General features: G+C 44.0%; 1 protein-coding gene across 5 annotated transcripts in view; it reads left to right on the top strand.

Moving 5' to 3' along the window:
• LOC142912577 (uncharacterized) overlaps window positions 1–10,288 on the top strand; it is a 32,586-nt gene extending 22,298 nt beyond the window's left edge. The window contains exons 5-15 of one of the 5 annotated variants that reach the window (XM_076060714.1): window positions 92–165; window positions 517–575; window positions 708–777; window positions 1,075–1,148; window positions 1,806–1,914; window positions 2,055–2,149; window positions 3,058–3,233; window positions 6,416–6,483; window positions 6,662–6,714; window positions 9,137–9,241; window positions 9,434–10,288. In XM_076060714.1, the coding sequence (XP_075916829.1) occupies window positions 92–165; window positions 517–575; window positions 708–777; window positions 1,075–1,148; window positions 1,806–1,914; window positions 2,055–2,149; window positions 3,058–3,233; window positions 6,416–6,483; window positions 6,662–6,714; window positions 9,137–9,241; window positions 9,434–9,541 (991 nt within the window). In that variant the 3' untranslated portion in view covers window positions 9,542–10,288. The other 4 variants (XM_076060709.1, XM_076060713.1, XM_076060711.1 and 1 more) reach the window with 4 other exon arrangements.
• The last annotated feature ends 1,930 nt before the right edge of the window (window positions 10,289–12,218 follow it).

Consider the following 12,218-nt stretch of genomic DNA (forward strand, 5'->3'; position numbering starts at 1 on the left):
CATCTGCAATGCGCTTTGCCTTAAAATGGCGGATACGTTCCTACGAAGGTTTTCTGACCCGCCGTCCTTGCAATGTGCCCGTGTCCGTAAGGATCCGTGCCACCAGGCAGATGTGTGACGATCTGAAGGGCCAGTCCTCTTCAGTGCAACAAACATTAACCAGAGGTACATTCTCAACATTCGCCGACCATTGGACGTTGCCGGTGTTACACGTTTAGTGATTAAACTTGCTTGTCGTTGACTCACGTGGGTCACGTGCGTACGGTGATAATGGACGTTGACGGTGTAACACGTTTAGTGATTAAACTTGATTGTCGTTGACTCACGTGGGTCACATGCGTACGGTGATAATGACATTGACGGTGTAACACGTTTAGTGATTAAACTTGATTGTCGTTGACTCACGTGGGTCACGTGCGTACGGTGATAATGGACGTTGACGGTGTAACACGTTTAGTGATTAAACTTGCTTGTCGTTGACTCACGTGGGTCACGTCCGCACGGTGATAATGGCAGCTGAAACAGAACAAGAAGAAGTGGAAGCTGTTCATTCGTCGCTGAAAGCAGAACTGAAGGTAAAATGTGTGATGCTTTTTAAATTTTGTTTTCATTTAATTGTATTTCTTGAGAAACGTGTAACGGTATAAACGTACGCACGTGCACATTTAACATTAATGCTGGATCCCCGCTGTCATCCTCTCTTAAAGACGTTTGCGGTGACTTTCAGCGAATTGAATTTAAAGTCTCAAAATGACAAGAATATTGCGTTGGGCAAAGGTGAGTCTCGTGCCGGGTGACGCAATGCACGGCTGCTCAGTGATACGCAGAGCACTGTCGATGATGATCAATGACCGTTGTGGTTTTTACTGGATGAATATTGACGCGCTCAGCCACTTTGTCGAACGTGCGACGCGCGTGTGTCGTACGCAGTGGAAGCAGCCGTGGAAGCGACGGGGAGAGCGCGGTGGGACTTTGTAAACAAGTTGACGATTAAAGAAAGCCAGGTTCGCGCGAATTCATGAGCTCATCGCTTTTGCTCACATTTTAAATGCATGACGCGTGTGTCGTACGCAGTGGAAGCAGCTGTGGAAGAAATGGAAAGAGCGCGGTGGGACTTTGTAAACAAGTTGACGATTAAAGAAAGCCAGGTTCGGGCGAATCCACGAGCTGATCGCTTTTGCTCACATTTTAAATGCACGTTGGGATAAAAAAAAAATTGGATTAAATGACCATGCATTACCTTTTACAAACCAGTGTGTATATATATAGCTCAAACCCCAAGGGTCTGTTATAATTCAGGCTCATTAATTTTTGTTGATTTCAAATGTAAGAAATGCAGCTCCTAAAGGCATGCCTGTCTCAATCATAAAATATCCTTTGAAGATCAAGATCACCTTCAAATAAAAACTGATATATTAATGTTCCTATCCCAAACTATTGCCTTTAACGCCTACTATTGCCATTGTGTACAGTGTTCATACATTGCTTTTACAATTTACAAACGTCTGTATAACAATATAATGCTTAAAATGTGAATTATTTCCACTTTAGAACGTATTCAGTGCCCTAAACGCATTTGTTCAACGAAATATATGGGATCTGCACATTTCGACCTCTTTGTCTTGATTTCTCAAGTTCATTTCAGTCTGGTAAACACAACTTATCTGACTTCAATGATGACTTTCAAACCAGAAAACTCGCCTTGCCCAGCAGTAGGTCATTTCATAGATCCGTGCGTAAAGTCGTATTATTATCTTTGTCGTTCAGTAGTTAGCAAACAGAGAGTTCCGTCTTTTCGCTCTTAGGCCAAAGAAATGTCCGAGCTGTTGGAGTTAAAAAATGAAGAGCTCAAAATGGCCTCGCAAAAACTGCAAGATTCCATTGAAAGCTGCGCTCGACTCGAAGAAACAGAGCGTGAGAGCACACTTCAAGTTGCCCGCTTTTTATTGCCAACGAGCCCGGATGTGTTTGTGCGTGTGCGCGGTGGGCAAATGTCTGCACGTCCCGACCGTGAAAGTCGATCCCGATTTCATTTGTTTTGCGTGAATTAACAGGCAACTTTCAAGCACGGCTTGAGCAAATGCAGAAAGAAAGTGGTACCCTGAAACTCGAAGTAAATCGCCATCGGGAAATTGAAAGCACGCTGCAGGTGACCTATCCGTTCATTTTTTTTATTTAAAGCTTTCGTGACTGCAGCGATTCATATTCTTAGCTCTTTCGGTAAAGTCACCACGTTGAAGGGAAACAAAATAATAAAATATATTTAAAACAATAAAAATTCTCACGACGTTTCGACCATAACACAAACGGTCGTCATCAGGTGTGTCGGTTTGCATTAATTAATTTATTTTTAAACGGTGTTTAAACGGTGTTTTAAAAATAAATACATTAATGCAAACCGACACACCTGATGATGACCGTTTGTGTTATGGTCGAAACGTCGTGAGAATTTTTATTGTTTTATATATATTTTATTATTTTTATTGTTTCCCTTCAACGTGACTTTACCGAAAGAGCTAAGAATATGTATCCGTTCATATTTATTACATCGCTAATATTGTCTGCATTCCTTAACTGGATATTTTTTACGGAATGGTTTTCTTTTTGATTTAAAGCTTTGGTCACTGCAGGGATTCATATTCTTGGTTCTTTCGGGTAAAGTCGCCACGTAGAAAGGAAACAATAAAATAATAAAAATATACAACAATAAAATTCTCACGACGTTTCGACGGCAACTCAAGCAATCGTCATCAGGTGTGAACACCACAGCAAGAAACATTTTTCACCGCCACTTATTCCAAATGTTCTTGCTGTGGTTTTCACATCTGATGATGATTGCTTGTGTTGCCGTCGAAACGTCGTGAGAATTTAATTGTTTGATATTTTAATCATTTTATAGTTTCCCTTCTACGTGGCGACTTTACCGAAAGAATCAAGAATAAGGAATGGTTTTCTCTTAGCCTTTTTGGAAAAGTCTCAAGCTTTTTTCACTGTATCTGAACAAATGCAGCGGGTCACCCGCCTCATCGATTTCATCATTGTACGGTCTGAATGCAGGCTGGGATGCAAAACGCGGAGAGAAGTTTTGCGGAGAAGGAGCGAGAGTTCACCGCAAGCACCGCGGGGCAGCGGCTGTCGTGCGACAAGCTGCAGCACGAACGTCGGGACCTGAACGTGATTGTGCAAAACCTGGAGAAGGCAAACGAAGAGTTGACAGCAGCAGCCAGCCAGAGGCAAGTGGTGAACTTTTACAACACGGAACGTGGCGCGTGCCGAGACATTAATCATCGATTTAAAGCGTTCGTGACTGCAAGGATTAATTGTATTAAATAATAAATTAATAAAATTAAATAACACGATAAAATTCTCACGACGTTTCGGCCACAACACAAGCGGCCTTCATCAGGTGAAGGGACGAGACTGCCTCAGCGCTCCAGCGCTGTCCTCCAGACATTCTCGTCCCTTCACCTGATGAAGGCCGCTTGTGTCGTGGCCCGAAATGTCGTGAGAATTTTATCGTGTCATTTTATCAATTTATTATTTTATTCTCAATCTACGTGATGGTGACTTTACCGAAAGAACCAAAGAAGATGTTAATTATCGTTGCGTCGCTATTGTCACGTACTACGCTGGTTGACGCAGGAAAGCACCACGGTGGTGTTCTTCACTCATTTTCAGAGGTGGCGGAGGGCGAGGGCGGGTCGGGGGGGGTGGGGCACGTCCGCCGATAAGACACGGTACAGCGTGAGGGCCGCCACACGTTTTAACACCGCTGGGTTTGACAGCAGCACACGAGGACGACGACGACGACGACGATGGGGAGGTGATTTCAGATCTGGGTATTGTCAGGGGCCGCACAAGAGGCCACCAGGGGCCGCTCGTGGCCCGCCGGCCTTGCAGTGAAGGACACTGCCCCGCAGTGTTCACGTTTAGAAGGGGGTCTGCAATTGTTTTGCAGTAGGGGGCGACAATTGCTTCGTGTTTCCCCCAATTAAGTTATTAGCGAGTTTTCAAGTTTGTGAATTTCAGACGTTGGGAGCTACTAAGGAGAAGGCGCTGCATTGCGTAGAACATCTCTGACTGTTGTGGTATCTGTAAAGCAAAACAAATACAGTACAGTTTAAATTTCCATTTAAAGCTTTCGTGACTGCAGGGATTCATATTCTTGGTTCTTTCGGTAAAGTCACCACCACGTAGAATGGAAATAAAATAATAAAAATAAAACATAAAATAAAATTCTCACGACGTTTCGGCCACAACACAAGTAGCCTTCCTCAGGTGAAGGAACAGAACTGTCGGGAAGACGGCGCTCGAGTGAACACTGCTAAGCTTGGCAGCGTCTTTTAAGCTGGGTGGGAGGAGCAGAGCCCCTTGACGAAGGAGTTTACATATCAACAGAAGGATTTAGCATTGAAGTAGCTAAGTTAATGTGTTGGATTAGCATGATGTTAATGTGAGGAATTAGCATGTAACTGGGAGATTAGCATGATGTTGATGTGAGGAATTAGCATGTAACTGGGAGATTAGCAGGATGTTAATGTGAGGAATTAGCATGTAACTGGGAGATTAGCATGATGTTGATGTGAGGAATTAGCATGTAACTGGGAGATTAGCAGAATGTTAACGTGAGGGATCAGCATGTGACTGGTCACGGAAGTAGCTATGTTAAAGTCCGAGTTTACATATCAACATAAGGATTTAGTATTGATGTAGCTGTGTTAATGTGTTGGATTAGCAGGATGTTAAAGTCAGAAATTAGCATGTAACTGGGAGATTAGCATGATGTTAGTGTGAGGGATCAGCATGTGACTGGTCACGGAAGTAGCTATGTTAAAGTCAGAGTTTACATATCAACAGAAGGATTTAGCATTGAAGTAGCTAAGTTAATGTGTTGGATTAGCATGATGTTGATGTGAGGAATTAGCATGTAACTGGGAGATTAGCAGGATGTTAATGTGAGGAATTAGCATGTAACTGGGAGATTAGCATGATGTTGATGTGAGGAATTAGCATGTAACTGGGAGATTAGCAGAATGTTAACGTGAGGGATCAGCATGTGACTGGTCACGGAAGTAGCTATGTTAAAGTCCGAGTTTACATATCAACATAAGGATTTAGCATTGATGTAGCTGTGTTAATGTGTTGGATTAGCAGGATGTTAAAGTCAACAAATTAGAATGTAACTGGGAGATTAGCATGATGTTAGTGTGAGGGATCAGCATGTGACTGGTCACGGAAGTAACTATGTTAAAGTCAGAGTTTACATATCAACAGAAGGATTTAGCATTGAAGTAGCTGTGTTAATGTGTTGGATTAGCAGGGTGTTAAAGTCCGAGTTTACATATCAACAGAATAATTTAGCATTGAAATAGCTGTGTTAATGTGTTGGATTAGCAGGATGTTAAAGGCAGAATGTTAGTGTGAGGGATTAGCATGCCGGTTTATTTTTTCCTTGTTTCAACGTTAGCACCACGGAAAGCGACGAGCTTTGTTCAGACGGACGAGTCCATCATTGTTCGGAACGGAGGAGGGGGGAGAGGGAGAAGCAGCCACGATGCGCTGGGTCTGCAATTATTTTGCAGTAGGGGGCGACAGTTGCTTCGTGTTTCCCCCAATTAAGTTATTAGCGAGTTTTCAAGTTTGTGAATTTCAGACGTTGGGAGCTACTAAGGAGAAGGCGCTGCATTGCGTAGAACATCTCTGACTGTTGTTGTATCTGTAAAGCAAAACAAATACAGTACAGTTTAAATTTTTATTTAAAGCTTTCGTGACTGCAGCGATTTATATTCTTGGTTCTTTCGGTAAAGTCACCACGTAGAAGGGAAACACTAAAATAATAAAAATATAAAACAATTAAATTCTCACGACGTTTCGACTGCAACGCAAGCAATCATCGTCAGGTGTGAAAACCACTGCAAGAAAATTTTCTTGATATGTGGTTTTCACACGTGAGAATTTTATCGTTTTATATTTTTATTATTTTATTGTTTCCCTTCTACGTGGTGACTTTACCGAAAGAACCAATAATAGAGTACAGTTTGTTTACCGATGCAGTTTTCTGCATCGTTTAATCTGGCTTCTGCCGCACATCACGAACACAACGTCCGCGTGACGATTATCCGAACCGGTCCCGGGCCTCCACTCAACTCGGCCTCAAATGAGTACCCTGGTGCGGTGTGTGAACATTGCCACTGGGGAGACAAAGGCGGCCGGGCGTGGTGCTGGCCACCCACCCCCTCGTGTACCGTGCCGGCCTTAACAATGATGCTCGCGAGCAGCACTTGACCCAACAGTCTGTTAAGGCTACACGGGGACGATTTTCGTCTTGCATTGATTGTGTGCTGCGTTGCGTATGACATTTTTTTTAACAATTAAATGAGGCAGATGTCTTGTTATGTTTTTTTTTTTTTATCAGGCGCAGCGAAGAAGCTGAGATTCGTAGCAGGCTTGAAAGAAATATTCGTGAAAAAAATACAGAAATAGGTAGGCAACGTTTTGAGAGTGTCAGTGACCATTGCGAGTGTTAATTATTTATCGCACGTGTGACATTTGACCTCTATCAGGAGTGTACATTGTTAACGTCTGTTTAATATATTTTCATCGTTGTCCAACGTTTATTGGTAATCCTTAATTAATATTATCACTCGATTAATATTTTTAGGTAATTTGAAGATTGCAAGCGACAATAACGACATGAAACATCGCGAAACGCTGGTGAGCACATTTCAATGTCGTCTATCGCAATATCAGCCAGAAGAGCGGACGACGTTCAACGTCGCGATTGTAGTTCACAAGTTCATTAGCCAAGTAAAGCCCAATGAGCCAAAAAAGCTCTTTGTCAATGGTGGCTCAGCAAATCATTCTATTTGAACAATTACACAGGTTCACATTTTTAAAATAAATCAATTAGATTGTACTATTTACATTCACATTTGAAACTTTTGTGATCTTAACAGTCGGTTTAGGTGAGGACAGAGATGACAGAGTGAAGGTGCTAAGAGACGATGCTAGATGGTTCCAAAGCTTTGTAGCAGCTACATTAAATGATTTCGATTTATCTTCCCACCCACCCCACTTCTCTGAAATGGTTCAATTGCGTTGGGATTGTTTTCCGCCAGCGAAGTCACCTGCTTGAGCAAGCTATGCAGCGTTGCCATATTGGGGCTCGCACTTTGTTACCCAAAAAAAAACACAATCGCTTTTCGATTTATAATAATAGGGTTTTTCCCCTTTTTTTCTGGCAATAAAACTGAAACCTTTTTACGAGGATTCACGTCACTGCATTAACCACAATACCTGCAGTCAAAATGCAAACAAAAAACCTACTATGATAATATATATGTGGCATTGTCCTTGAAACTGATTGGTCCACACCAAGGGACGGCTTTCTTTTGAGCCTCGACCCAATTGGTGCTCGACAAGATGACGCCAAAAGGCGTACATTGTCTTTGAGCTGTGTGACGCCTTTTGGCGTGGACCAATCAGTTTCAAGGACAATGCCACATATATTATCATAGTAGGTTTTTTGTTTGAATTTTGACTGCAGGTATATTGTGGTCAATGCAGCGACGTGACTCCTCGTAAAAAAAGGTTTCAGTTTTGTTGCCAAAAAAAGGGGGAAAACCCCTCTATTATTATATTTTGGCACTGGCAAAGGAGGTCCAATGATGTAGATGCTCACCCCGAGCCCTCATTACCTGGATAGTGCATTGTCTTTGAGCTGTGTGACGCCTTTTGGCGTCATGTGGTCTAGCACCAATTGGGTCGAGGCTCAAAAGAAAGCCGTCCCTAGGTGTGGACCAATCAGTTTCAAGGACAATGCCACATATATTATCATAGTAGGTTTTTTTGTTTGCGTTTTGACTGCAGGTATTGTGGTCGATGCAGCGACATGAATCCTTGTAAAAAAAGGTTTCAGTTTTGTTGCCAGAAAAAAGGGGGAAAACCCCTATTATATTATTATATTTTGGCACTGGCAAAGGAGGTCTAACGGTGCTTTTCGATTTTATCAAACACGGAACGCCGGCCACTGCGTCGGTCTCCGTCGCTGTGCTCGCAACGGCCTTTGGGTCGCGTCCCAATATTTTTTGTTTTGCTTGGCAAGGCGTTTCACGTTGAGCTCCTGAGAGGCTCGGGGAGCACGTGGGGGGGGGGGAGGGGGGAGAGAAAGGGAACGTTCAGACGGCATCCGAGAGCATTTACATTATGAGACCTCCTTTGCCAGTAACAAGATATAGTAATAGGTTCTACCCTTTTAAACTGGCACGAAAAACTGACACCTTTATTCAAGGCATCATGTCTGCAATAACCACAACACAAGCAGTCAAAATGCAAACAAAAGAGACAACTCTGATAATAATATTGGCACTGTCCTTGAATTTGAGTTTTTTGTGCCAGTTAAAAGGGTAAAAACCTATTCCTATATCTTGTTACTGGCAAAGGAGGTCTCATAATGTAAATGCTCACCCCGAGCCCTCAATACTCTGATAGTGCGTTGTTTTTGAGTTGTACGCCTTTTGACATCTTCTGGTCCAACACCAGTGGAGACTAGGCTCTAAGAAAAGCCGTCTCGGGTGTGGACCAATCAAATTCAAGGACAGTGCCAATATCGTTATCAGAGTTGTCTTTTTGCTTGCATTTTGACTGCTTGTGTTGCGGTTATTGCAGACATGATGCCTTGAATAAAGGTGTCAGTTTTTGGTGCCAGTTAAAAGGGTAAAAACCTATTCCTATATCTTGTTACTGGCAAAGGAGGTCTCATAATGTAAATGCTCACCCCGAGCCCTCAATACTCTGATAGTGCGCTGTTTTTGAGTTGTACGCCTTTTGGCGTCTTCTGGTCCAACACCAGTGGAGACTAGGCTCTAAGAAAAGCCGTCTCGGGTGTGGCCCAATCAAATTCAAGGACAGTGCCAATATCATTATCAGAGTTGTCTCTTTTTTGCTTGCATTTTGACTGCTTGTGTTGCGGTTATTGCAGACATGATGCCTTGAATAAAGGTGTCAGTTTTTGGTGCCAGTTAAAAGGGTAAAACCTATCGCTACGGCATCCGAGAGCTTACGCCCACCGTGGTGCAATAAACACATCTTGGGGTATCGTAGGAAGTGTTGGTCTCGTGTCGTGTCTTGCGTGAAGGAATCCTTAGACGCGTTCAAACGAGAGAGAGCTTCACTCCAAGAAGCCGTCTGTCAAATGGAACAGCGGATAGCCGCCATGGAAACGCTGAAAAACGAAAGCAAGGTATTTCGAACGTTTCTTAAATCTACGGGTAAAATAATAACCCGCGCAACACTTCCCTGTGAGCGTTATCGTTTGCAAACGCGTGTTAGAATTGCGTCAATTGTCGTCGCTGCGGATGCTCTTTTTTGCGCGCACAAATGTGGCAATTCGCGTCGCCCGGCGCCGCATCTTGGGGCGTCGTTTACCTTCCAGAGCGAACTCAACGGAGCGAAAGCAAAAGAGCGCGTCTTGGAGAATGACCTCAGAGACGCCTTGAACGCGGTGAACGTCCTGGAATCAGAGCTGTCTCAGGAGAGGTAAATGTTGGAGCGTTATTTTTCAGCTCGCTCATTCGGGCGCATTTAGGCGTTCCCCTCCTCCTCCCCCTTCGCCCTCTCTCCCTTTTATCGTTTCAACCCCCGGCCGTCCTTCCCCCGAGAGCGGTGTCTCTTCACCTTGACCGCAGCCTGCCACCCCTTGTGGCTCTCAGCCGTTAACAACGTCGTACAACGTCGATACGGTAGAAACCGTGGGATCGCGAGCTCGATTCGTTCCGGAAACGTGTTTTGTAATCCAAAGCACTCGCGTATAATCAGAGCACTCGGTACATCAGTTGTGATCACGTGACGCCCGGCAGTACAAAGCGTGTCTACACGTGCGCTGCGCGTATTGCGAGAACCTCGCTCGTTTATCAAGTTAATATTTATTTACAAATGTAGCCCGTCTCGCCAAACACTCGCAGGCCAAGTTACTCGCAATCCAAGGTTTTACTGTACACAGCAACTCCTCTGCACCCCCTGTGGGACGTAAGGCCACAATAAATACACAGGGGTTGATGAAACAAAGTAGTTGTACTAACGTATCCACGCTAAATTTGCGTTTTGTTTTTTCACCTTCTAAAGAAAACAAATCTGGCCGTGTCTCGCACCCCCCCAGAAAGGGAATCTCGCACCCTCAGGTTGTGAAGAGCCACTGCCCTACAGGGTTATCCGAGTTAAGGAAGTAGACACCAGGGAAGTAGAGTTTATTTAAACACATGGCATCGACGGGTTAAAGATATAAAACGCCGGTGAATAATCGGCGTGCTTGACAGGTGTCAAGTCCCAGGCAATGTCGTCTGTCTGTGTGTGTGTACCTTAAGCGTACACACACACACACAGACAGACGACATTACATACGACATTACATACATGTACGCTTAAGGTACACACACACACACAGACAGACGACATTACATACAGACACTTACATACAGACTCTTACATAAAGACACTTACATATGGACAATTACATACAGACACTTACATACAGACACTAAGACACTTACATACAGACACTTACATACAGACACTTACATACAGACACTGAGACACTTACATAGACACTTACATACAGACACTTACATACAGACACTTACATACTGACACAAACAGACACTGAGACACTTACATACAGACACTTACATAAAGACATTTACATACAGATACTGAGACACTTACATACAAACACTTACATACAGACACTTACATACAGACACTTATATACAGACACTTACATACAGACAGTTACATACAGACACTTACATACAGACACTTACATACAGACACTGAAACACTTACATAGACACTTACATACAGAAACTTACATACACTTACATACAGACACTGAGACACTTACATACAGACACTTACATACAGACACTTACATACACTTACATACAGACACTGAGACACTTACATACAGACACTTACATACAGACACTTAAATACAGACACTGAGACACTTACATAGACACATACAGACGCTTACATACAGACACTTACATACAGACACTGAGACACTTACATACAGACACTTACATACAGACACTGTGACACTGACATACAGACACTTACATACAGACACTTACATTGAGACACTTACATACAGAAACTTACATACAGACACTGAGACACTTACATAGAGACACTACTTACAGACACTTACATACAGAAGCTTACATACAGACACTTACATACAGACACTGAGACACTTACATACAGACACTTACATACAGACACTGAGACACTTACATACAGACACTTACATACAGGCACTTATATACAGACACTTACATACAGACACTTACAAACAGGCACTTACATACAGACACTTACATACAGACACTTACAAACATACACTTACATACAGAAACTTACATACAGACACTTAGATACAGATACTTACATACAGACACTTACAGACACTTACATACAGCCACTTACATACAGACGCTTACATACAGACACTTACATACAGACACTTACATACAGACACAGACACTTACATACAGACACTTACATACAGACACTAAGACACTTACATACAACAACAACAACCGCCATTCGCCACTAAGTGGCGGTGACGTCACCACGACGCTTGTGCCAGGCTATGTGCACCCTGAGGCCACGTGAAGTGTCGAACGCCCGCTGGCAGGAGGTCACGGGGCAGACCCAGGTGCCACGGGTCGACTGACTGAGATGACTGGCTGATGCACCACCTGTGCCCCCTACTGTGCCAACCTGCTGTGCTTTAGCCACCCGGCGCTCCGCTCGCTGTTGTGAGCGTCGCTCCTCCGCCCTCCGTTGTTGTTGGAGGGCGACTGCCTCCAACTGCCCAGTAGCATCCTTCACGAGCCTCCTCCACAGAGGCCGATCTTGACACCGCTGGTACCAGTCATCGGCAAGTCCACTCAGCTCCACGTCCTCCTGTACCACATCACTCCATCTCTTCTCTAGCCCGTGCCGCGCCCGCTTAGCCCCCTCAATCCGGCCAAACAAAAGCTGTTTCGGCATGCGGTGGCTGGGCATGCGGGCTACATGACCCAGCCATCGCAGCCTTGCCTGCCGGAGGAGCTCACCGATGGGACCCTGCCCAGATCTTTCAAGGATTTGTGAGCTCCTCACACAATCCAGTCTGGTTAAACCCAGGATGGATCGTAGGCAGGTCAGCCTAAATG

Source organism: Petromyzon marinus, unplaced genomic scaffold (genome assembly GCF_048934315.1).
Source record: "Petromyzon marinus isolate PM22_M1 ecotype Great Lakes invasive population unplaced genomic scaffold, UKy_Petmar_22M1.pri1.0 PM_G_Scaffold_21, whole genome shotgun sequence".
Taxonomy (NCBI): domain Eukaryota; kingdom Metazoa; phylum Chordata; class Hyperoartia; order Petromyzontiformes; family Petromyzontidae; genus Petromyzon; species Petromyzon marinus.